The 26,715-nt window shown below is 35.4% G+C and overlaps 4 protein-coding genes and 1 pseudogene across 6 annotated transcripts; 3 read left to right on the top strand and 2 right to left on the bottom strand.

Annotated features, from left to right (window-relative positions):
* Positions 1–993: 993 nt before the first annotated feature.
* On the top strand, positions 994–1,536 carry LOC147533523 (agamous-like MADS-box protein AGL62 pseudogene; annotated as a pseudogene).
* Positions 1,537–4,080: 2,544 nt separating this feature from the next.
* On the bottom strand, positions 4,081–8,090 carry LOC147533522 (chromatin remodeling protein SHL-like). Its single transcript, XM_086649211.1, has 5 exons — positions 7,857–8,090; positions 7,410–7,752; positions 6,570–6,638; positions 5,451–5,577; positions 4,081–4,437 (listed from the first exon to the last, which is right to left on the bottom strand). The coding sequence occupies exons 1-5, from the start codon at positions 7,927–7,929 to the stop codon at positions 4,411–4,413; spliced, it is 639 nt and encodes a 212-aa protein (XP_086505337.1). The 5' UTR covers positions 7,930–8,090; the 3' UTR covers positions 4,081–4,410.
* Positions 8,091–8,211: 121 nt separating this feature from the next.
* Positions 8,212–10,270, top strand: RTH (RTE1-homolog). Of its 3 annotated transcripts, none has more exons than XM_086649208.1 (3): positions 8,212–8,330; positions 9,235–9,556; positions 9,661–10,270. In XM_086649208.1, exons 2-3 carry the CDS (start codon positions 9,287–9,289, stop codon positions 10,093–10,095), a joined length of 705 nt encoding a protein of 234 aa, XP_086505334.1. In that variant the 5' UTR covers positions 8,212–8,330; positions 9,235–9,286; the 3' UTR covers positions 10,096–10,270. The 3 variants fall into 3 exon arrangements, with proteins under 3 accessions (XP_086505334.1, XP_086505336.1, XP_086505335.1); XM_086649210.1 differs by having other exon boundaries at positions 8,227–8,330; positions 9,261–9,556; XM_086649209.1 differs by lacking the exon at positions 8,212–8,330 and having other exon boundaries at positions 9,179–9,556.
* Positions 10,271–11,233: 963 nt separating this feature from the next.
* Positions 11,234–13,333, top strand: LOC147533520 (thioredoxin H-type 1-like). The gene is made up of 3 exons (XM_086649207.1): positions 11,234–11,449; positions 12,751–12,873; positions 13,034–13,333. The coding sequence occupies exons 1-3, from the start codon at positions 11,360–11,362 to the stop codon at positions 13,163–13,165; spliced, it is 345 nt and encodes a 114-aa protein (XP_086505333.1). The 5' UTR covers positions 11,234–11,359; the 3' UTR covers positions 13,166–13,333.
* A 1,075-nt stretch (positions 13,334–14,408) lies between these two features.
* Positions 14,409–20,064, bottom strand: LOC147533519 (beta-galactosidase 3-like). Its single transcript, XM_086649206.1, has 19 exons — positions 19,716–20,064; positions 19,489–19,584; positions 19,264–19,376; positions 19,064–19,130; positions 18,822–18,914; positions 18,517–18,660; positions 18,217–18,305; positions 18,027–18,132; positions 17,646–17,733; positions 17,443–17,561; positions 17,193–17,354; positions 16,877–17,055; positions 16,626–16,735; positions 16,357–16,466; positions 16,117–16,227; positions 15,905–16,018; positions 15,607–15,809; positions 15,142–15,478; positions 14,409–15,046 (listed from the first exon to the last, which is right to left on the bottom strand). The coding sequence occupies exons 1-19, from the start codon at positions 19,884–19,886 to the stop codon at positions 14,915–14,917; spliced, it is 2,544 nt and encodes an 847-aa protein (XP_086505332.1). The 5' UTR covers positions 19,887–20,064; the 3' UTR covers positions 14,409–14,914.
* Positions 20,065–26,715: the final 6,651 nt, after the last annotated feature.

Genomic DNA, 26,715 nt, shown 5'->3' with positions numbered 1-26,715 from the left:
AAGCAACAAATTTGATTCAAAGTTATTTCTCAATAACAATTAGAAAATAAATTGGTCAACTAAAATCGACCAATTTTTTACCGTCTTTAGAGCCCGAAAAACATTCTCGTTTCTTCACACCTCTCGCCATTCATGAATCATCTGTATATAAAAAAATTAAATACTGGGGCCATGTGTCTTAAAGACAAAATAAGTTATAAATTATTTTTATTTTTAGTAACTCAAAAGTCAACTTCCTTCAATATACAACCTCCCAAGATTTTTAATGTGAAAAAGAAAAAAAAAAATTCTATTCCTTGACATATATTGTTAGAGCACGGAATAGGAATTCTTATTAAACGTTTGCCGATGTTACTACCCATTATCTCTGTCTTGCAGTGGTTTAAACATGGAAATTAAATTAAATTAAATAATTATAATTTATTTTTTTGGTAAATATTATAGTCAAATTCCCTTATTATATTGTTAGAGCACGGAATAGGAATTCTTATTAAACGTTTGCCAGTGTTACTACCCATTATCTTTGTCTTGCAGTGGTTTAAACATGGAAATTAAATAATTATAATTTATCTTTTTGGTAAATATTATAGTCAAATTCCCTCATTATAGAACCTTCCAAGAGTTTTAATTTGAAAAAGGAAAAAAAAAATTTCTATTCCTTGACATATATTCTTAGAGCACGTACTAGGAATTCTTATTAAACGTTTGCCAGTGTTACCACCCATTATATCTGTCTTGCAGTGGTTTAAACATGGAAATTAAATAAAATTAAATAATTGTAATTTATCTTTTTAGTAAATATTAATAGTCTAATCTAGAAGAATCACAATTTGTGAGCCAAGTAATGATTGTATGATAGCTCAATTGAGACACAAAAATGACTACATCAATAAGGATTATCTCCTATATATACCTTCACCCTCACACTCAAAACTTCACCAAAACTCCATTTATTTCTCTTTGCTCCATAGATCTAAAGCATTTTCGTCTACAATGCCGAGGCGGCCAAGTATAGGTCGTCAAAGAATTGAAATAAAGAGAATAGAAAATGAAGAATCTCGTCAAGTGACGTTCTCTAAACGCCGAGGTGGTGTTTTTAAGAAAGCCAGTGAGCTTTCGGTTTTATGTGGTGCGGAGGTTGCAATTGTAATCTTCTCGTTGGCTGGGAAAGCATTTTCATTCGGCCATCCTTCGGTCGATTCTGTCATTGACCGTTTCCTCACTGGGAACGCCAATCGTGATGACAACCCTGTGGCATCACTCACTGAAGCCAATAGGAGGGCTAATGTCAGAGACTTGAGCAATCAATATAATGACATTATGACCCAGATAGTAGCAGAGAAGAGAAGAGGTGAAGAGCTTGAGCAAGCTAGGAGAACCAGTGTGAATCAGTTTTGGTGGGATTACGATCAATTAGGTCTAACTGAGTTGGAAACATTGAAGAACTACATGGGAAATCTCAAGAATCAGATCGCAATGCGATATAGTGAACTCCTAATGAATGGAACTGCAAATATTGAGCGTTCTATTCCTTAGATGAAGTGGTCCTAAAATATCAATGTGTATTGAAGTAATAATGTTCTTTGATTTCAAATAATATTAGGGTTTCATTTGTATTGGTTAGCTTATTCTCAGTTGTACTGCTTCTGTCAATTCACTTATAATCCGTAATAATAACACAATCATTTTGTGTAGTACATGAGTTAGTTTTTGCTTATGTTGTTTCTTTGGTTGGAGACGTGATTAAGCTATCTCTTTGTTTTGTCTTGATTAAACAGAGTCTCGGTGTATTTTAAAAATAGAATACTTCATTTCTCCGATTTCCAAAAGACTAAACAGTAAGTGAGTAGTGACTTATCAGTACTCATTCTTTTAGTTCAACCGAATTAAATGAAAAGAAAAAAAAACCGAGGATAAGAAGAAAATATTGTGGTCGTCGCGACCACAAATTATCTTTCCTTAAGACACTTCACATCACTGTAACAATACCAACAGTTAGGGTGTATGTCTTTGGCTTTCAACGACTATCCTTTCAAAGTTATGATGATACTTTAATGTTCTGAAAGTGGGCGAACTTTCAGAATTAATATGAGTTCCTTGACTAATGCGACTTGATCTTCTAGACACTTGATTGCTTATGAATTCACTCGGATGCTTCTTTCATATAATTCTACACACACTACAATATTTCTGAAATCATAATTTTATTCCAAACACACTTGGAATAATGAATTTAGAAGAGAAGAAGATAATGAATTAATTAAATGAGAAATGAAGTGGTCTTGGGTTGTTTATGTAGGATTCGAATAGACACAAGTGCCTTTTCGGTTCCAAAGACATATCCCTTCGAAATGGAGGACTTAAACTGAACGTTTGGTCTAATTTGGTGTCGGCTAGACTTTAGGCCGTTTGATCTTGCTCAAAAACGCGGAAGAAACACCCACAGTTAAATCCATACCGAGATACACAACAGAGGAGCCAAATGGCTATTAGATGAGGATCTACGGAGATCCCACCTCCTGCCCAACACAGGTGGGACGCAAGTCGTTGGATGAGGATCCTTACATATCCAATGCCCCTCAAATGGATTTTTTTCTTTTTGCCGTTTAGCCCCTGCTTAACTTCCTCCAAACTTTAAAATTAATTTTTCTTTCATCCCGAACCGGATTTGAGACATTTTTGGCTTTAAATTCAAGAGATCAACGAGAAGATCACAGTGCCATGCTCTGTATTTGAATTTGACGAGTCAGGTCGAGCTAAAATTGCCTCTAATTCCAACAACAACGAAATCGGAAAAATGGCAACTAGAAAACTATTATAGACTTATTATAGAATTTGGTTGTGTTCTTTGCAAGCAGCTCAAGGTGCACAAAATTCAACAATGTCAAAAGGGTTTCCAATAGGAGGATTGAGGTTCTGCAAAGTTTGGAGGTTGGAATGGCCTATTAGAGGCTTGGAATGTTTAAAACCTAAAGTTGTACTATTCGTAGTAGGCTAAGTTGCTATCTCAAGATGTTTAATTGTATTCTAGTAATATGTAATACAAAATCTAGATATTTACGACCAGGATCGGGAGCCTGTGATTGTTCTTATTTAGACAACGTATCAAGTTCGTATTAGTTAGTTGAATAGTTCAAAACAAGTGTCATTGTTCCTCATATACATAAGATTCATATAACAAAATGGTCATGATTGAAGTCTAGCATGCTATCTTCTTTGATCAATTCTGTACCTTGACTAGATGTTCAACAAAATATGAGTAGTAATAACAATGTAAAATGCTTTCTCCTATTGTATGCTTTCGTCACCGAGTAATTTCTTGTTTGCTCTCTGGTCTTTCGTCACCGGTTGTGAACGATTGATGGTTATGCCGATGTTCCTGCAAACAACCGGGACGAACTACTTTGAGTTGTTGTAGCTCAACCTGTGAGTGTAGGTATATGTGGCAGTGACCTAACATTCCAGTTATACTCAAATGTTGGTAAACATAAACATATACCATTCGCTGAATTCAATAATGCAGCATATTATCCAGTTAGGGTTTGAATTTCTTTTTCCTTTTTGCTGAACAGGGGATCTTCAGTGGGCCATGTTCAACTTCTTTAGACCATGCTGTGTTAGTAGTAGGTTATGGGTCTGAAAAAGCTAGCTTCCTACCAGACTGATGAGTCTGAATCCTCCTTCGGCTCCTAACCCTCGCCCAACTAAATGCAGTTTTTTTACTTACTGTGTAGAAGGTGAAACATGCTGCTGCTCCTGGCGATTTCTCGGTCTGTATAGAGTATTCTCCAATCTACTTCGTTCAGTATTTGCTACAACGAAATCGCGAATGGCAACTAGAAAACTATCTTGGACATATTATATAGGGTTTGGTTGTTTACTTTGCAGGCAGCTCAAGGTGTGCGGAATTCGTCAATGACAAAATGGTTTCCAATAGGAGGTTCTTCTGTGAAGTTTGGAGGTTCGAATGGCGTATTAGGCGTGCAAAAGGAGGTTCTTCTGCTCCAGATCCAATGGCTATTATATGATATAATTATACTAAGATTTTATAAATGTAGTTCTATAAATACTTGAATAAACTTTAGTAAAATATCTTTGTTCAAATTATAAAATGGTGCTCACTGACTCAGTGTTTCAAACCAATATTCAAAAAGGTCTAGCTAGGTAAAATATTGACAAGCATGTAAATATGCTCCCTTTATGACTCAAATGTAATTCTATCTCATTACTTAGTACTCTTAGCCTTTCATGTTTTGTCCCAAACCTCCCAATGTACTGCACATCCTAGAGAGAGAGAGAGAGAGTACAACATACAATAGAGAGAGAGAGAGAGAGAGAGAGTACAGCACACAATATAGATAGAGAAAGAGAAGTACAACCAACACAATGTGCTATTATGTACAATAACTTTCACCTTCTTCTCCGTTTGGTATCCACCTGAAATAAGACATCAAAACGAATGATTTCATCAGAAACTAAATTATGTGAAAAAAAATTCTTCTCCTGGGAGAGATTGTAAACAAAGCAATGCTTAGAGTAACATTAATAAGCTAGTATTCTCAATTTGTTTAGTTGATTAATAAGTTGATTACAATGATCACATTTGTGAAGGGCATCATAAAGTTGTATGACAATATCGTCAACCAAAAGGATACTTATTAGATATCCATTATTTATCGTTATCGTCGCCGTTATTGTCGTTGTTGCTGTTATGGTTGCTATTGTAATTATCATTCATCATCATAATCAGAGAAGTGAGAACCAAAAAAAACCTTCAAACTGAAGGGAAAGGGTCGCCGCAGAAGTTGATAATTTAATGCAACTTCTGGGAGCAGAAGCAAGTTACCCCCTCCCAAAACCAATGGGGGATTAATACCAACAATATTTCCCTTCATACATTAAGTCCTGGAAGATTATCTTTTCCCACCACATGAGACCTATGATTTTGGTTAAACCTGCGCTCTGATACCATTTGCTGAGGATCGTCCGTGGGCCTTACTTGCCCCAATGTGGTCTTGGGTCTATCTTACCCCAAAAGCTAGCTCAAGAGGTGAGGCTTCTCCTCACATTTATGAAGTGAGCACCAGCCCCTCTCACAACCGGGGCTAAACCAACACAAAGTGCTAAACAACATTTAAAATATCCCATCTATCCAACATTGGGAAAATAAAATATACGAATACCATCAGAATATAAGTTTAATCACATGAACAAACATAAGCAATGACATGTCCGAGATTGCAAGTCAATGCAACATGTAACATGACTCTCATGGCAGTCAGAGACAAATATAACTATACAAGAAATTGTCCTACCCAAATGATTTCAGTTATTAAAAAAAATAGTATATCAAATCGTGAAAGTAAATTGAAGGCAAGTAAGCTTTAAATGCAAAAGCAGATGAATGAAGATAGCAGGTCAGCACTTAAATGGAATCATAATATACATACCTTCACCTCGGAATTTCTGGAAGATATGTGATTGCCAGACTTGACTTCTTTGGAACAATCCTGGCAAAAGAAGTGCTCCAACTTTTTAGCTTCATCTATAGCCATATCTATACAAGGAGGGTGGAACCTGAAACACAAATTGTTTATGATTTTAACATCTAGCATCTTATATACATTTACTATAAAGTTCATACAAATGACATTGAAGATAGAAAAACATAATCAACATAATTTAAGTTACCTAAAATAGCTTACACACTTTGTAGCTAATAAACAAACAAATCTAGTCGAACAGACTTCAAAATGGGATTCACATATGGTAAACATAATATAGTAGCTAATTCCAAATACACAATTTTTCAACTCCTCAACACCTCATCACCAGACTACAAACTGGTGTATGCGAGTAAACATGGCATTGACAGTGTTCGGCATTCATGAAAGTCAGTATTTAGTTAAGTACGAACTTCCTGAAAGCTCGAGAAGCTAAGCACATCCACAATTGAGTAACATCCCAAAAAGTAAAGAAATTCTCTTCACAAAAGAAGCAGAGGCAACGTCTTGCAACTTCAGGTTTTTTTTCATGTCACAGAACTGCAAGGTTTATGTTTGTGAGTTTAGAAGCTCTAAACTTCATCGGAAGTTGCAAATGGTGGTACTCTAAGCCACATTCAGAGAAAACCCCTGCTTTCATTGGAGTTTTCCCACTTTAGAATCTTCTAGCTACATAGTCCTAAGTAATTCAACTGACAAATGCTAGTTCCTTGTTTGAGTGATATACAAGGGGATTATATCCCCTACATGCTATTCATCTTCCTCTTTGACCAAGGCTATTGGGGAACTAAGTCTTAGACTGTGCTGTTTCTATTAAAGGATGTGCTTAATAAGATTATCATGGTCAAGTGTCGATTACTCGAATAACATGCCTATACATATATGCTTCTCACCAAAGCATGAACTGAATTAAAACACCAAGTACCATCAAATCCGAATAGTGAATGACAAGACTTTTAAAATATCCATTAAAACTTATCCTACTTGGTCATCTGCTATTAACTACCATAACTAGAGAAAGAAACTTAAAAGACATGAATTCACCAAAAGCCCTGTGAGACATACCAATCATCGCATCCCTCACACTGAACCATCAGGTCGTCTGGATTGTAAGGCATCTCACACTTGCAATATCTGCAACTCGAAAGAAACTGATTACCATGAAGATCAACCAAACTTCACACGAGAAATAAATTTCAAAATGGGGCAAGGCTTATTGCCAAGAAACTCAAATAACTTATTCCTTACCAAACTCTAATCAATCAATAACAACAACCAAAATGTCCACATTTAGGGAGGAAAACTAATACAAATTCTTTTAAAAGAACACATGCAATTCCTCAGAACACATGCAATTCCTCAGAACATCACACAAACCCCCAACCCACTGTCTCTACTCCCTCTAATGCAGTTAAAAACAACTTTAGGGGCATGTTTGGCGTGCAAAAAGGATCGCATTTCACAGGAAAAGTAATCCTTTAATGTGATTCCTTGTAATTGCAATACCTTACCATATTGTCTGGCTTAAACAGAAATAGGAGTTTTAGAGATCGATTTTGTCTGAAGATTATTTTATTAACGATTACAAGGGAAACGGATCGGAAACTCACCCACCCCCTCGGTCTGAGTTTCCCCCTCGGGGAGGAATATCATTCCCCTTGAGAATGTGACTCTTGATACATTTACATGCATCAAACACCCTTACAGAATGCGATTCCTGGTAATCGCATTTCATTTCAACGTGCCAACACATGGTCTAAACCAAGTGAAACTTCACAATTCACTTACATTTATCACATGTTCCTGATACAACATATTCCATATCGCAAGATAAGATCTTTCACATAAAAGAAGCTAGAATACACCAATTTTGAAGCTAAATTGACAAAATAAAACCCTACTTACACAGCAACTCTATCAGGATTGAAGGCTCCAGTAGTAGAATTATAATCAAATCGACAGAAGAAGTCATCGTTACCAACGGCATCAAGCTTGGTATAAGTTTTGAAGTTATGAACTTTACATTTTCCCTCAATTGTATCAGCACTTTGTTCATCAAAGTGATCAGATAAAAATACCTCTTTCGTCCCGTGAAACTGTCTTCTTCCACCAATTGATTCTTCAGGACGATAATACCATCTAACTTGAACCCTAGTTTGTCCTCTACCATCTACTTCTAGTTTCTCAATTTTAGCAACGTACGAGGGTTTTGAAATATCAACTGGTCTCATCAAAACACAGTCCCCAGCTGTGTAATCCAATTAAGAAGAAAAAAAAATTGAGGGTTTCAAAAATCAGAATAACAAATAAAAATAAATGAATGAATTAGATGAGTTGGATGAACATTTTTACCTTTAACGATCTTGTTTGTGCCTTTGATTTTGTAAGAATCTAAAGTTCTTCTTAGTGATCGGGCTTTTGCCATGAACCAAAAGAAGAGAAGGAAGTCATGCACAGATGAGAGAGAGAGAGAAAACTAGTGAGAGAGAGAGAGAGAAAATGAGAATTGAGACAGGAAGCGTAATAAGGTTTGTCTGGAAAATGCTGGATTTTCTCCCTCATCGATGATATGTAAATTAATCGGACGGCTATAAATCAATGTTTGTGCTGACCTATTAGGTATTGAGTCAACGTAGTAGACACGGAATTTGCTGTATACTTCAAGTAGCAAAACTTGATACTCATATTTACTAAATATGCCACTTCGAGACATTCTCGCACCAGAGGCAAGACCTATATATCAATGGCGGATTTTGGATCCACTCTAGATTCTCTCTGTTGGAAGTTTTGAACGATTCTTTCTCTCTCTATCTCTTATCAATCCAGGTAAAAAAACATTCCCAATCTTTCGTTTTTGTGTTTGATTTATGATCTGGTGATAAAACCCTAAAATTGGAGTTTCAATCAAAATTCATGATTAGATCTCTGTTCTTAATTTTGGAATTGAATTTGTTTTATATGAAGTTTATGAAGAAAGCATAGTTTATCAGGTTTGTATTGAAAGATTACAGTTAGGGTTTTCTTTTGTTTTGTTCTTCAAATTATGATCAAATTGATGATAAAACACAATTAGGGTTTTAATTTTGTGCTTAAATTCATCATATGTTAGTCAAAGTTTCTGACTTTAACAAGCCTCTTATGCTTTAGGGCTATGAGAAATTGGTTTTCTTTTTTGTTTCTGTAGTTATATCTGTACTTCAGGTCTGAGGATGGAGAATGCATTTGTAGAGTTATATCTAGGGCATATAGTCCCTCCATCTCATACGAGTTGGGTCGGGTAAGGAAGGGGGAAAATAAATTCCATTGAGGAAAGAAGTTTCGAGCTTGCTTGTTGTAGACTAAACATCGAAAAATCCACTTGTTCAAGTTAGAAATCTATTAAACCTGATCTAAATTTAGATTCGATGAGAATTTCTAGATGTATATTCTGTTAATTCTTTGACTAGACTGAACGAGTGGCCGAATTTTGACCCCTTATATCTTCTTATTTTATGCTGTGTTAGGTGAAATGAAACTTATAGTGCTAACTAGTACACGAAAACTAGCCTACTGTAAACAAGTTGTGCCGAGATCAGTAAATTGGCGTTCAAAGGACGGTGTTAAGTTAGAATCTTGGTTTCGTTGTTTCGAGTTATATGACTCAAAATGGACATCACAAGTAACCGAGATTTCAGATATAATGTCTAAAAAAACATGTTCCGTAGACCCTCAGAATAGCTTTTTCGTACAGGTGAACTTCAGACATTCATCTTGCAGGTACATGTTCAAGGAAGCTTCACCGAATGGAACAATATGCTAATGAAGATGAAGCTCTGAATCTCGAGGAAATGGAACAACGGGTAATGCAAATCGATCCAAAAAGAGCCAGGTTCCCCTGTTGCATTGTGTGGTCACCTCTTCCTGTTTTTTCATGGTTTATACCTTTCATTGGCCATATTGGTATTTGCCGAGAGGATGGAGTCATCTTGGATTTTGCTGGACCCAATTTCGTCTGTGTTGATAACTTTGCATTCGGTGCAGCCACTCGCTACATTCAAATTAGCAAAGAAAAGGTAATTTCCTACTTTCTATGCCTTAAGATTCTATGCTAATGGATCCGGAAAATGAAAGTGAAATGGAGGACTATTAGTGATTCTTACTTGTTTTACTTTTGAAGGAGTGCTCTGTATCTCGTGTTGAATCTGAGCACGAAAGTCAGATTGGATTGGATCAAACAGAACAGCAAAAAGAAATAATGACATGGGATGATGCAATTCGGAAGAGCACACAAGAATTTCAACATCGATCGTACAACTTGTTTACCTGCAATTGCCATTCATTTGTTGCAAATAATCTGAACAGATTAGGATACAGTTGTGAGCTTGGCAGAAGATGGAATGTGGTAAACTTGGCTCTTCTAGTGCTCCTAAAGGGTTGTTGGGTAAGTAAGTCAGCCGTTGTGAAATCTTTCTTACCTTTCGTTATAGTTTTCAGCATAGGACTGATGTTCGGGGGATCAACTTTCCTCACTGGGTTAGCGTGCTTCGTTTTTGTCATTGTGGGTTGGTTTATTCTTGGTACCTACTGCTTCAAGAGTCTGATCCAGTTGTAGTAGTTCCTTCTCTCTTTTAAGTATCAAGGGAGGATTGTGAAAAAAATTGATGTAACAAACTTGTACTAGAGTTTTAGGATATTTAACCATTGGAGGAACTTAATTATATATAATTACAGATTCCGTTTTTGCACTCCTTTTGAATATTATTAATGAAAATGAATTCTCTCCTCAATTTGGGCCTTAGAACACTTGCAGAAGTACTTGAATTTATCAGAACGGCATAGTTTTATTGTAAGCGGACTTGGCGCTATTGAAGCCAAGTGACAAGTGATGGGAGACAGACGGCCCATCATTGAGCGCCCTCGGAATATAGGATGAGATGGAATAATAGAAGCAAATATGATTTAACTCCACCACTCGTGGTGGGCGGTGGAAATGAGTTGTGTGGTCATTTGAGTGATGATATATGTGGTGAGGTTTTCTTTCTCAAAACTAGTCGAATTTGTGAAGCTTTTCACATTAGCAAGTAGAAAGTTTACATGAAACATGTGGTGAGGTTTTCTTTTGCAAATAAGCTTTTCTTTTTCCTATACTTTTATGTGGGAAACACCAACATGTAATGTGCTTTCAACTAATGCTCCGAATGTGAAATATGGCCTAGATATTACATATATGGTCCAAGATCATCAAGACAGACAACGGTCGCTCCTTGAACCTAGACGCTTTCTTGGTTATGTCAAAACCTTCGTGTCAACATTGAAGCCTCTCCAACTTGATCTTTCCTTCTGTCAAGATTTAAATTTGAAAGTGCATCATAAACAGACGTTTGTTTATTTTATATTTTTATGGTTCAAATTTGAATCAGAATCAACCGATTAATAGATTTAAAACTCTACAGTGAAAGTAGATTCATAAAATCAATCTCCCGAAGTCACTTCAAAGGAAAATTGCGTAGGATGTTTATGTACAAATCATGCCAAACTACCAAAGACATGAAATCAAAATCTTAAGATCGTATCTATTTCGGGACGCATTATAATTAAACTGCTTCGACATTACAATAACAATAACATAAAACGCTGTCCTTTACGCAAAAGCGTGGCGAATAACTACGAAAACGACAACGCAAATTTTGAGTCTTGCGTAGTGGTATTTTCGTTATTTAATTGGTTTTTTAGGGTCTTATTAAAATCTTAGTCGCCGCTAGCTTTCATCTTTATATATAAAGAGATAATTGCAAACAGAAGAAAACATTGCAGGTTTTGAATTTGTGATTTATTGAAAGTATAAGTTTTTGAATTGAGAGAGAGAGAGAGAAAAAATGGCAGCAGAAGAGGGACAAGTGATAGGGTGTCACAGTGTTGAGGTTTTTAATGAACACCATCACAAAGGAGTCGAATCCAAGAAACTGGTATCAATTACAACCCCTCAATCCTACTTTTTTTTTTTTGATCTATCATGGAGTTCTATTATATGGGTTTAATTTTCTAACCATGAGTATTTTTTTTTTTGTTATATGGGGGTTTAGGGTAAGGGTTTTGTTATACTTTGGACAAGAATAATTATTACTCCAAGTTATTGTTCTAGGATTAATTGGTGTTTTATCTAACTTTGGTTTGTTTCCTAGATGTGTTTTTTTTCATGGGTTTTGTTTAGTTTCTGAATTTATGCTGTTAGCTATTGTCATAAGAATTTAGGTATTGATAGTAAGATTTTTTTTTCTATCATGTGTTCTAAGGGCATATGTTAGAACACAAATTCCTCTTGTTCTTAAGTTGGAAATCTTGGAATCCGTACTATCCGTGAAGTGAAGGGAGTTGAACTTTGACTTGTTAAGAAAAATTATGACTTAACATATGCCAAGGACCCTTGATGTTAATCTTGTATGCCTAATGTAGTTGGATTTAATGCTCCTGACTACCATGTATTGTCTCCGAGTAGTTATATTTGTATGTGTCGGCAAAGAAACAGAAACATGCTTATACTCCATCTGTTGAGTCTATGTACCTTTACCTATATCTGGATTGTTTGATATGCCTCGCTTCAAGTTTTGCAAACAAGATCTTTAGTGATAAAAAGGTCGAACTTTTGGCTGAAAATGGTCGAAAATTTAATCCTCAAAGATCCATTAATTCGTTTCTGTGGCTCATAAGTGTCTGTTAACTAGCAACTCAGAAAGAGTTTACAACAATTGTCTCTTATAACGATTGCTGTAGGAGTCCATAATTAGCTGATTGTTGGTCTTCGGTTGAGCATTTCTGCACACGAAATCAAAGAAGTGTGATTGTTCTAATTGCAGATATAACAGACACTTATAAACGTTTTCACACGTTGGGCTCGTGAAAAACTAGAATTTATTTAAGCTCTTTGTAGTTAATACCATTATGAGATAAGTGAGAAGAACCCATAGTTTCTCTAGAACGGCAACTCTCTCCCATTTGTTGATCCCATGTCCTGATTGAATGCATCAAGGTCTTTTAAGACCTAAACTTTAGTCCTAAAGAGATTCATAATCTCATATACGCTGTTACAGATTTAGATATATTTGTTTTTAGCATTCCTTTCTTAGTGAGAGTACAATACGTATTTAAGCTTCATTGACGACTTGGTAAATTGTGCATTTAGCCTGGATGTATATCAGTTCAATGTCATTTTTACCATGGTTATTGCTTACTAAGAAGGTCCTATTTGTGGGGTTATCTTATTGTGTAGGTAGTCATCGACTTCACTGCTTCATGGTGCGGGCCATGTCGTATTATTTCTCCTATCCTATCTGAGATAGCAAAGAAGCTCCCCAATGTATTGTTCCTCAAGGTGGATGTTGATGAATTAAGCGTAAGTAAAATCTAACATCATCACCACTTAAAAGATTCGGATTGAAGTAAACTTTCCTATTGTCAAAGATTGTCTGAAAATGGTGAACATTATTCATCTTGATTTTTTTTCCTTCATAAATGAAAAATCTAAGTTGTGGGTATTGATTGTTCTTTTGCAGAAAGTTGCTGAGGATTATAACGTAGAAGCGATGCCAACTTTTGTTTTCCTGAAAGAAGGGAACGAAGTGGACAGGGTCATTGGGGCGAAGAAAGAGGAATTGCAGAGTACCATCAGCAAGCACTTGGCTTAGTGCTCATGCTTTCGCCTTTAGATAATAATAATAATAATAATCACTCCAAAATTTCCCCTAGTTTTAGGTTTTACTATAATGGTTTTGTTATGATGTTGGAAGCCTAGAATAACTACTTGAATTCATAACTGTTATAAATGGTGATACTAGGAAATTTTATGGGTGAAATTCTCTTTCGACTTTGTTGGGCCAGTACTGAATCTGACTCGTTTGAATCAATTATACCTAAAATCAAGTCATGCGATTTAAAAAAAAAATTGTTGAAAATTGGCATATATTACTAATATAGAAGAATACGATTACAATACATATTAGAAATAAAATTTTGAATGTATTTTCAGAATCTATTGCCCTGCTTTTTCCTGATCCATTTTGCTAGCTTGTCAGCTGTATTGTTATGTTCTCTGGAGATGTAGGAGAACTTGATGCTACTGAAATTTGGTACAAGGTCCTTTACCTGTTGTATATGAGTAGTCGATTGTTATTGTATCAGTTTTCTGGAGTCGTGTTGGATCAACCTTTTATTGTCACTTTCTATAATAACGTGTGTATAGTTATGTTCTATTGTCCACCGAACAACTGATAAAATAGCTTTTGCTTTGCTTTCTTCATTAGTTCTAGCCATGAGAGTTTCTACCTTTCTTCAATGAATTTCGCCTGGTAACGATGAAAAATAAAGCTAATACCAATACAATTGTTAATGTTAATGAAGGAAGCATCTGTATTAATTTTGTAATAAGGGTAAATTGGCGGAGACCACTTATTTAACCTGTCTGCTTGATTATTTTAACTTGTCCTGGTGTAGGATGGAAAGAGAGAATCTGGTTTATTACTTGGGTTGGTGTCGTTATGGCGTTTTGAAAACAGTGATCACATCGAGTTTTGCCAAAAATGCGATTTAAATTAGTCCGACAAAACAAATATTTTCAATCTGAGGCTGATACTGCATAATTTTGGCCACATGCCACCAACAAGTACCTTTTGGCAGTACCAGTGATTTAAAATCAGGATTGCTATCAATATTTTGAGTAAGATCTTGACTATAATCATGTGATTGTATCATTTCCTTCCAACAATCTCTTGTTTTTTCGATCAACTTTTGCCGTGCCGACAAACTTTGAATGTCAAAAATTACTCAAAATGTGGTGTTTCTCTTCAAATGTTAAAAATTTTGTCTAATCAAACACAGGTACAAACTGTTAGAGAAAAAACACAATCACCTTGCAAAGACAATATTATGAGATTGAACAAAACAAATGCATATCGAATTAATGAGACAGGAGGAAAATGTCCTCCTTGTGTCTTCCTCACAAAATAAAAACTTCAAATGGCACTCCGTTACAATCAGACAATATCACACAACCAGTTCACTCCGGTACTTCATTTCCGGTTAAAAAAGTTCATAATCAAAACTAACAACAGCCAAAGTATCTTGACTTCATTGATCCTTTTACCTATCTTCTCTACTTAATCTCTCTATTTTTACAGAAACAAAACCACTCAATCAGGAATAAAATGCTTGTAGAATCAAATGTTGTAACTTTGATCTTCTCTCTGTATATGAAATTGGGATTTCTTGACATTCCTGATATTTTAAACACAGGAAGATCTCTCCCCTTTGACCTATTATTAGCTTTTATTTGCTTTACCATTTCTTCCTTGCTTTCTTGGTAGAATACAGATAAAAGTAAACTACCTTGAGTTATAGTTAATGGCAGGAAGTACTTCGATCCATCCTTTTTCGCTCTTTTAACCCCTTGTCTTAATTTTCGGGGCACAAATCGCTTCTACTGCAGCATGTTTGAATACATTTGGACATGGGTCTCCCTTGAAGTTATTGTTCGATACTGTGACTATGCATCCCTCTTGGCCTACACACATCTGCACGAATATAAACAAGTAATTGTATCAGAACATGTATTGACAGGGTTTCGATAAGATCCATGCACACAAATGCTCATGGATAACTTTGGTACCTTCTGTAAGATTGAATGTGAGCTTGGAGAGTGACAAGTTCCTTGTCGGAAACTTCCACATATTCCGGTAGGAGTTCCGAAGCTTGCAAAGTTGATAGCAGAGATGGATTGTCCGGGTGGGCACTTCAAATGAATCTTGGGTTTGGTGACAACGGCGTGTTTATCATCGCTGTCAAGTTGTAAACTTTTCGTGGTTGGGAGATACTCAGCTACTTTAGCACAGACAACTGAAACTGTCCTTTTGACTAGAGATATAGCTGATGTGTCCCCACCGATTTCCTCGAAAAGTACTAATAAATTTTGGGTTGGCTTTAACCATGAGCGAGGAACGTGATACCTAAAATCCAGAGGGAAAGTTTTTTAGTCCGTCAATCAAAGGAATTTGGCAAGTAGAATATCGTATCATCACTGGGATCCAAACTCTATTTCATTAAGAAAAATGCAGAATTATTTTAGAGTTATTACCATCTTTGAGTTGGGTGACCACAACCAACTTGACATTTTGGCGGTCGATATGATCCGGCGTAGCTGCAGCTTTTGCAATTACCAGTTGCAGGAGTGGTCCAGTATCGACCAATACTTTGTCCATTAATCCAGACTTCACCTTTCCTCATACTTCCCATGTCCAAAGCCAACGGTTCATTTCCTTTTGGTGCATTAAAATAAGCCTGCAAGTTCCAAGACAAAACAAACATTGGAACCTCGACATTTAAGCCAAATCTTTACTATGAAGAGATTGTGTGGTTATATCTTCGGTTATTACCTTATGCCATGTTAATGGCTGCTGTTTCTTTTCGATTAATGAGCCTCTCATCCATTCCACTGATGAAATTCCATTTGGAGAGTTGACATTCATCGCTTCTCCTTTTAGACCAACCTGTATAACAAAGTACAATGATACGTAAAATCAATATCTTAGAGGTACTCAGAAGTTCTTCAATATAGACATACATATATATAGTATATGTTTCTTACCTGGTACGACCATTTCTGCCAGGACAAGTCTCGTTTCCCTCCGTCGAATCCATGGAGGACAACTGGACCTAGGACTCCAGTGCTCCAACTCTCAAAATGTGTTCCAATGTTCTTTGAGCCACAACAAATGGAATCCGAGTCAGAAAGCGGCCAATAAAGAGTTTCATCGAGTCGCTGATATTGTATTACAATTTACAATTATGATTCAGTTTTAGTGCTAGTGAAAGAGAGTGAACTAACCGGCAAACCGACAGCTATACTGAGTAGCGCAATTTTATTTGTTCCTGCTCGAAGGTGAACCTTTCCATTAAATGTGAATCTCCTATTTTCTCTTGTTCCAGAAGCTGACCCTGTAATCGGAATACAACATCAAAGGTTAATTGAGTCAGATAGATTTCATTGGTGAGCTAATATTTTTGTTTTTTTAACAGATTAAGAGTGAGATACAATCTGGTTAGTAGTTACAACTATTTGACTGACTTAGAAAGAGCCTACAACCAAAAAGATACCTGAAAGTTGCCCGTTGATATAAACATGCAAAGCGTGGCCCGACGATTGCACAATAAGGGTAGGTAATTCGCCACGATGTAGAAACGACTCAGATGGATTAACATCGACACTGTATGTCATAAGATTCAAAAAAGAATTAGAAGCAACAAATAAAAGGAATATTTTGTATTTTGATTTTCGTGATACTTGTGATCCATGCCATGAGGCAAATAAAAAAGTATCGAAATGTGACTCAAAATTCAAAGCTCACCTAGTAGTGTACCATAGGTAGTCACTTGCATCTCTTGTAACATTAACCTGCTCTAGGAGACCCACCGACGAGATCCTCGTATCATCTCCTAGTGAAGAAATTTCTTCATCATACGTCTCCCACGAGAGAAATTTACTGTTTGTAGGCAACATTTGCATGTTTGATGTTTGAACTCCAACCTGTGACGAAACCGAAAATTTACTGAATCCACAAGCTTCACAAGATCATGTAATTTAAAATCTAATGACTAATTTAAAAGTTTGAATTCTTTAACAAGGTCCAACTGTAGCCATTACGAATCCAAAATCAAACATACCTTTGCTGTATTAAACACCACATTTTTGCAATCTGGGAGAATGCTGATTGACCAAGGTGGGAGACTATATCGTTTGTTGTTGAACATGACCTTGGAAGCGGACTTCGTATGGTAGTTTGCGAGGAAAGCGGCACATTTGCCCGATCCAGAATATACATATGCCTAAAAGACACAAAATTATCAAGTCGACTTAGTTTATTGAGGTAAACTCTAACTTAAAGAGGCTTCGGAAATGTAGTAGGCCAAATACCTCTTGATTTTTTCCCAAAGAAGTGACAACTGGATCGCTAGAAACCAGAGCTTGTTCACAGAGCTTGATAGCTTTGTGGAGTTCTTTTAGATGTCCATATTTAGGTTCCCTAATCAAACCTACAAAGAATAATGAGAAGTAGTTAAAACCATGTCAAAGCACATTCTATAAAGAACCAAGTGCAAAAGCTTAGCTTCTCTCACCATATTCATCAATTGGAGCATCATAATCGTAACTGGTAGTGATGAACGGGCCTCCGGCAGTTCGTCCGAAATTGGTTCCTCCATGATACTGTTGGAAGCAATAACCATTCAAAAATTTAGAATTTTAAACATTTAAATATTAAAAATATTTAAAAATCAAAATTTAAAGAGTTTGACTTTCAAATTTAAACTTAATATTTTAAGTTTAAGATTTGAACTCAAATTTTTAAATTTGAAATCTTAATTACAAAGAAATTTCTTTAAAAGGTTAAAATAAGAATTTCAAATCATGATACCCATGATACCCCATTTCAGATTTCATCCATGTTGAAGTACATAGACATTTCAATCCAATCGGAAACAATAAAAGATCCTCCTCACCATGTAGTAATTAACAAGCGATCCACCCTTTTGTATAAATTTTGCAACTGCAAATGCCAAATCTTTAACGGGTCGTTGTTTGACAGTTCCACCAAACTCAGTAAACCTTTTAAATGCATCAACAAATGATAATTAGACGAAGAAGTTTTTTTCTTGTGTAGTAAAACAAAGGGTCGATCCAAAATATTACCATCCACTCCAAGCCTCGGTCCATAGGGTTGGCTTGTAAGGTTTGTTGGGAGTGAAAGTATCACAGTAAAATCCGTTGCATGAGTTGATCTGCCAACAAGATTAAGGAAGAATCAATTAATTATCCTCTTCAATTGTCCTTAAACTTGAAGAAAGCTCCCTAACTTGGTTAATCTAAAAACAATTCCATATTCCTAAGAGCAACACCCAAAATTCAATACCTAAAATTAGATCAAAGCTATAGTTAGATCAGTGTAATTCTCAACAAAAAGAAGTAAATCAGAGTAAGATGATATCTTACCACTGGATCTGGAGCATCTTCTTCTTTGCACATAACCCATGGGACACCGGTATCCATTGCAACAGCCATTTTCGCTGTCCAAGTCATATAGGCATGACCAGCAGCTCCATATCGCTTACCCGTAGGCCCATATTCGTTCTCAATCTACACAAACCAAATCGAATTAGTCCAAGCATTCACACAATTTTAAAGTTGTTTGATCAAAACAAAGTAATTGAAATTTTGCATGTACCCAAGAACTAGTGTTTTCACAAAACAAGATCCCTTAAAGTGAAAATACTAACAAAAAAGTGTAAAACCCATACCTGAGATAGTATAATGGGGCCACCTTGAGATTCAAAAAGCTTTTCAGCCTTCATCATCTGCACAATCTTCTGTGTAAATCCTTGCATTGCCATCTGCAGCACCAAAATCAAAACAAAACTCAGGACAGGAACCCTAAAGATTATAATAAAAATTGCAATCAAATCAACATAAAAAAAAAAAAACCAAAAAATCATTGTTAGGGGCTAAATTCAGTTTAGGATAAGCTAGGGAAGAGTGAGACCTTGAAAGGCTCATTATCTGTTCTGAAACTGATTCCTGGTACATACTTCAACCAAACAGGAAATCCTCTGCACAAATCAAAGACCCATAAATTAAATCTTCACTTATATATGTTTAGGGATTAAAAAATTCTGAGAAAGAAGCTCAAATTAAGAACTAATGCATCCAAAATTGAGCTAAAAAAATAAATGTGATGAGTACCCAAAATTCCATTCAGCACAAACATAAGGTCCAATTCTGAGATGAACATAAAGTCCTGCTTTTTGAATTGCTTTAATGAACCTAACTAGATCATATCTTCCTTCAAAATAATACTGAAAAAAAAATCACAAAAATTCAAATCAAATCAGAGAGCAATAGACATGAAAGATTATAAGAAAAAGAACAAGGTTTAATCTAGAATGAGCTGAAAAGAAAGGTAATTACATTGCCAGGAGTGGGTTCATGGCCATTCCAGAACACATAAGTCTCAATAACATCAACTCCTCCTTCTTTAGACTTTTGTATAAGATCTTCCCACATCTAAACAACAGAAACCCATTTCATTAAACCACAAATAAATCAAGATTAATACAAAATACCCATTACATTTCTACATAAACATGCAAATATCTAGAGAGAGAGAGAGAAAGAGAATGTGTATATATACATACATCAGGGGTACTTCTTGGGTAATGAATAGATCCAGAGATTAGTATTCTTCTCTTCCCATCAATGACAATAGCTTTTCTATCATATGTTACTGAACAATAGATCAACTGCAAACTCATCAACAACACCAAAGAAATCAAGTAAACCCATTTGGAAACTGAGTTAGTTTCCATCTTTTCTTTCACAAATCTCTCTCTCTCTCTCTCTAGTCTGAAAATGTTGGTCTTCTTCTCTGTGGGTAAGAGAGAGAAAATGGAGTAGAGATGAGGTGTGAGAGTGAGAGAGAGAGAAACTGTCTCACTCTTCTACAAAGTGTTCCAATTTTTCTGAAAACTGCCTGCCTGCCCACCCATTCACTCTCTAACTACATTTTTTTATATACAAATTAATCTTATTTATTTACTATGAAATTATTACCCTTTTATGTGTGTGTAAATTTCGAATTTAGTTTTCACTTTTACCCACCAACTTATTATTATTATATATAAACCCAATGTAATCAGTTATACCTTGAAATGCGCCTCTTTTGTGTACGTCAGTATGTGTGTCAACCCTAATTTTTTTATTTTCAAATTTCACTCCCCCTAAAATGTTTTAATACTTATTAGAGACAATTCATGGGCCTAATCATTCATTTTTTTTTTCCATTTTTTTATATCAATGTCATATTAAACCTTGTAAAATTTGTATTGGACTAAGTTCAAATTAAATATTCAAGATAAGCCTAGAAATGTAATGTACGACTAAACTTATGTGTTATATAGAAAATGTATATGTAACGTATGACTAAAAGATTTCTGTTACGCAATCACAAATTACAAAATTCACTAAAATTTCGGTTTTTGTTTTTATTTTTGTGAAGCATCTTTTTGTCTAAATTAGTCCAAGTTTACTTATAAATTACAAGCAAAAGGACATAACTTAAAGAAAATACCTAATTTTAATTGATTCTTTATGAGTTATATTATGGGTTTTTCACACTTGAATTGGTCAAATTGATTGTTAAATTAGTTATTAAATGTTTCTTCCAATGAACTTCACTCCTCCCTAAAATGCTGGTTAGCTTACTTTCAGCCTTTTAAGGCCCAAATTACAAATTTTAATTGAAAAACAGATTATATTGATATAGTACCATTTAATGGAACTAATTCCGCCTTGGTTGTCTAATGTTTCATATTTATCTCAAGTATTGTGGATACATTTTCTTTAATCTAGTGGACATAAAACATCCTAACGTATCTTTCAAAATAAGACATTATTCGAAACGATAGTGGTAGGTTAGGAGCAAGAAAGCGATCAATTTGTCTTCATAAAAGAAAACAAGAGAGAGTGAGACAAGATGGGATTTGAGTGAAGAAGGATAGTGAGATGGTGCATGCTATCAAAAAAAAAGATGGTGCGCCATCTACATTATATGAATGATATCATCAAAAGTTTCCCATACCCTTTTGTTCTTTTCTCGTCGATCTTATGGGACAAAAACCGGCGAGGCAGATTGAACATATGTAAGCTATCCCAGCTAAGCGTAAGTGATGGTAGCAAATTTTGTATCATTCGACTCTAGGGTGTCTCGTCCCCTAATACCGGCAGTATGTACAATTAGTGTTAACCTCTCGAGCAACTTATCTACTTATGGTGTACTGTTTAACCTAAATGTGGTGTTTCTAAAGAACAAGAAATTGTATTGGCAAACCACAACCCTTTCCCCACAAATTAGGGTAGAAAGGAAGTGCAGGAGATTGAGAAAAAAAGGCAGTGATATGGTGATGCTTCGTGGAATTTCCTTTTTCTTCTTTATCATGCTTTCTCTCTTTTTGTTTTGGTTGATAGTGTTTTTTTAAGTCATGGATACCACGCTTCTTTTTTAAGCTTTTTGTCTTTGTCATGGGTTAGGGTTACTTTTATAGTAGGGCTCACATTTACATGTGAAGACCAACTAGTTATATTGTACCATCTCCCCTTCTTTATGTGTCATAAAGACAATATTTAATACTTTGCATTCTTTGTTGTTAGGTTTCTTATATATACAAAATTATTGTTAGAGAGATCGTCTTGATAAAAAAAAAAAAAAAAAAAAAGACAATGCTATTATATGAACGTGAAAAGACGATAAAAAATGTATAAATAAGATGGAGTACGATGAGCTATTGGCGAGAAACAAATTGTGTAGGGTGTAATGACTTTTGTCTGAAATATCGACGAACTCTGTCAATGTTGGAGCATTGTTTCGATTTTTATCCTAGAATATATGGTTAAACTGAAAATGGGAGAAATCAACAATGAATTTGAGGAGGCATTCTCCGATTGCATAGAAATTTATTCGTAAGCAATCGAGTGAAAGAGTATAGAAATTTATTCAACAAATTATCCAATGACAACTTTAAACTGAACAAAAAAGTTATATGACGGAATAAAGAAGCAAACATGACGAAAATATAACTATCAATAGACATCAATTAGCGGTTAAAGGAAGAAGATTGAAAAGAAAAGCAAATAACTAACCATACCTAAGAATTTAAAATGCACACATCATCATGACTTCTGTTTTGAAATTGAAAAATTCTTTAACAATGTTTCCACACCAAGGACATCACCATGAATGGATCAATCACCATGGCCCATAAAAAAGTGAAATTGTTAGTTGGGTCTTAAGAGAAAGAAGAGGACGTCCTTGCCAAAGTAGTTGAACAATTTGATGTGCACTTTTTTTTTTCTTTTCCACTAGATAGATATGAAATGACTTTGGATTCTAGAAAATTAGGAAAACACTAACATATTCACACCAATAGGTAGAAAGAAGCATATAAATATTCCAAAGATAATTGAAAGGGTCATATGTTAACTTAGTTGGGCATTTTAACAAATTGTCCTTGGATAGGTAGAGAGGCCAGACAAAATTATCCCAGTGACAAAAAATAAAATAAAAATATCACTTTCCTAAGTTGTGTCGAAGACATTTTCTTATCTTTAAGCATATTTTTGAAAACGTGGATGATAAATTTGTATCAATCTATCTAGATTTTAGTATGAACATTAGATGTCTAAACGGACCACTAGCTTGTCTTTTGAAAGTGTGAGGTTAAATTCTAGAACATGAAGAAATTATGGAAGTGAATACAAAATTTTACAAGGTTAAAACCGTACAAAACTCAAAATGGACCCACTTGGAATAATCATATTTTAGTAAGTACTTGTTATGAAATCCTTAACAAAAAAAAAAAAAAAAAAGTACTTGTTATGAAACATAAGTGGGACAAATTAGAGAGGTGGAATTTGAAGTAGAAATTTGCAAATCAACGCCGGGAAGAGCGGGAATTTGAATCGGCCATAGGCGTGTAGTTAGGAGGGAAACCCTAACTGACATTAGTCAATGCCGATATTTTAGGATCACTTTCTTCTCTATCTCTCTCTTCAACTTTCATACCTGCCGTTTTCTGTTTTACACCAGCTTCGGATCTAACTCAGTCCCATTAATTCCGAGTCTCTGACTCATTTGAGTTATCGAGACCGAATCGGATAGTCTGGATCTGAGTTAGATTTGAAGAGAGTTGACAATTTATAGACACTACCAGTTGTCCTCTGATTTTTATTTAATCTTTATGCTCTTACTAATTAAATTAAATTAAATTAAATTTATTTCACCTACTGAAGATCTATCATGGATACATGAATAATTAAAACATTTAACTTACTTGTGAAAGTATTTTCGTTGAAGTTTCTTTCGAACCGAAGTTCGTCAATGCTAACAAAGGAAGTTCTAGCTACAAACACAAACTAGCATGTTTCTACAAAGTTAGATTAGTTAATATTTCTCTTTAAGCATAACAACAATTTTGCAGTCGCTGTATCTTTTGTATAAGCATATCAACTTATATCAGTCTTTGTTTTAAAAAGATATATAAAGTTCCAGATAATCTTCATTGTATCTTTTTTCCTTACAAAAATAAGTTCATTATATGGAATTGATGAACAAAATAATTACTATGTTATCACATTTATGACTAAATGACAAGCGACAATGAAATGTGATTATTAAGAAACATATTCAAGAATATTGCGTGGTGCACAAAAATGCATTAGGAATCACATTCTAATGGAAATTTATTTTTCTTCAACGGAGGAGTTCACTTGAAGGGTGAGTGGTTTCTCTGCGATTTTCTTTCTCGTACTAATCGCATCTCTTTGTCGTGTGCCAAACATAATTTTGGTGCGGTATGGAAAAAGCCTTGAAGGGCAAGACCTGAGAAAAACACATGTGGCATTAACTATTGTACAATTAAATTTGTTTATTGAATTTAGATGGACCGAGTTGAATCGGGGGCACGGTGAGTCTATGGGAATGAAGGAGATTTCAAACACATTAATTAATGATTAATAAGGGAGAGTTCGGGGCACAGAAAATCTTGTGAAAACACGTTTGTCGATGTGGAAAGACAGCTCTCGTCATTAACACACGAGATCACAACTCACATTAGAATCGGGAACCCGTAAAACAGGGAATCGGTTTGCTGAATGGGGGAATTCCTCCTCTTCATTGTGAGGCTTCTCGGACCGTGAGAGCGTTGGATCTTGTTAACCCTTCTCACTTCACCAATTGGCTTCCCCTCCACCTAAAAACTAAACAATAATAATTCGAAAATTCAAAGAATACTCCTAGTAATGTATGTAATAAGTCCACAAAATCTAACCTAAGGATATAAAATTTGAAGTCAAAACTTATCTCAGGCAAATAGACACTACTCTATCATAGTAAAATAAAAAATTAACACATTTTGACAAGAAATGCACATAAAACAATTTCGAAATTAGTTTCGCAATTTATATGTATTAAAGTGACGAAAAAACGAAGACAAATATTAGGGTTTTTTAATGAAAATATAGTAATACACACAAATTCCAAATAACCAAATACATTGAAACACTATTTTGTTTTATCTATGTGGAATCTAATTTTTAGGGTGGAGCAAGGAATTAAAAGTGATATATTTCACGAAAATAGATTCTCAGAAAAATTTACCATGGAAATCAAATGTCAAAGTGGAGATACATATTCGGGTTAATTCTATTTTGGCCCTAAATTTGTGACACGCTCACTGTTTTGGCCCCATAATTATCCGACAGTTTACAAAGAGTAAAAAATTTCAACTTTTTCTGGAACTACCCTTGGGGACCAAAATGGAATTAATTCTATTTTTTTTAAGATAAATGTCCACCTCATCTCTCTATTTCTCATCAACTTTACTTCCTCTCTCCTCCATCTCATCTCATCCTATCCACCGCACCTCCGACAGAAAGTCGTCGGTCGAAATTTTGTCGATCGGCGAGCTAACCCAATTTGTTTTTCTTCTCTCTTCTTCTTCATCTCCTTCCTTTCTCTCTCTTATTATTTTTGCTTCTTCTTCACCCCTATATCTTCTTTCTTTTCCCCTCCCTCTCTCTAAACTCTCCAACGAACCAGACTTTGAAGGGTTGGTTTGCAGATCTAACCAGACCTTCGAAGGTCAGGTTCATCACAAACCATGCCTTCGAAAGTCTGGTTTTTCAGATCTTCGAGAGTTAAAAACAGAATTTTAAAGGTTTGCTAAAGGTCTAAACCAGACCTCTGGGCAAAGGGAAACCCTTTGTTGGAGTGTCAAGAGACAGAGAAGAGAGAAAAGAAGGAAAATAAAGAAAAAAGAATAAGAAGAACTACATAAACGACATACTAAGCAAAGGGCGTAGAATCAAAAGAAGAAATATGGGCATAAGCGTCCTCTTTATAAGGAAGGCGAGCCGGATCTCAAGCTAGAGCAGTCTTTCTTCCAACTATGCCTTTCCCAAAGAAAAGGTGGTTGTCAAGTCAACTTTCATGTGTCGGAAGTGCGGTAAAGATTTAGTTCTTCCCTCAATGTGAGGAGAGCCTCTGTGAATCCTATTCAATTTCAGCATTTTAGAAGTCTTTAAATTCTTACGACTAGATCACCCATATGCTAGGAAACAAAGAAGAACTACCGCTAGTGCTTCATTTCTCTTACTTTTTAGGTTAAACTTTCATGTTGGAATAAGCGCCACAAGAGGCAAAGGCCTTTGAAAGCCTTACGAGACAAACGATTCTTTCGTTGTGCTACGCGATTGGTCTGGTATCACCTCACACTGGGTGTGTTTTGGCATGGAATTGACTTTTTGGGCAAAACACTGAAATTCAAACAGAAGATCTTTCTTTTCTTGTTGACCGTTGACTTTTGGGATATTTTGTTGAAAGTGCCGTGAATATGGATCGATGTGTAATCCAGTTTGCGATGTGATCTATCTCGTTAACTTATGTCTGCCCTAATCTTATGAAGGATTGTTGTTGATGTAAAGTGTGCATGCTGTTGTTGATTTTGGGTAGAGAGTGCAACCCGAGTTATAGAATTTTAGTAAGCTACAAATACTAAAAGCTCTAAGAAGTATTTGTAATCTTGTTTTTCAATCATAGTGAAAATCATTGCTCCATTTTTCGATGTAGAACAAGTCTCATTAAACGAACCACGTAAATATCTTATGTTTGTGTGATTTACTTTCATTATTATTTTTCTATGTTTGCTTGTTCTTTGTTGTAACATATTTTTTATACTCGAGGGTTTTAGGGTTCCATGTGGGTTTCACCTGAAACTTTATCTCTCCGTCAAAGACAAAGTGAGTTTCGACGAGGAAAACCCTTCCCTTCGCTGGAATAGTGAGATTAAAGAGTGGGAAAGATTTAACCGAGAAATAAAGGACAGAGAGATGAAGAGCAGAGAAAGATAGATAGATATGAGGAAGTGGTCGGAGGAGAAGAAAGAATAATTTGAAAAAAAATATCAAAAGTTGTTGGCAATGACAGTTTGTCGGTGATTCTTACCGGCGTGGAAAAGAAATGACGGGGGGCTTGAGGGAAACAAAATCTTCCACTCAAAATCTTGTACTCTGAAATTTTTCTCTTAGTTCTCTGAAATGTCGGTCTTTCAAAATGGTACTTCACTAGAGGTAGGGGTGGGAATC

Source organism: Eschscholzia californica, unplaced genomic scaffold (assembly GCF_041429995.1).
Source record: "Eschscholzia californica isolate CP2 unplaced genomic scaffold, dmEscCali1.0.p SCAF_6, whole genome shotgun sequence".
In the NCBI taxonomy this organism is placed as follows: domain Eukaryota; kingdom Viridiplantae; phylum Streptophyta; class Magnoliopsida; order Ranunculales; family Papaveraceae; genus Eschscholzia; species Eschscholzia californica.
The sequence above is the reverse complement of the archived record's forward strand: the minus strand, read 5'-3'. Positions and strand labels throughout refer to the sequence as shown.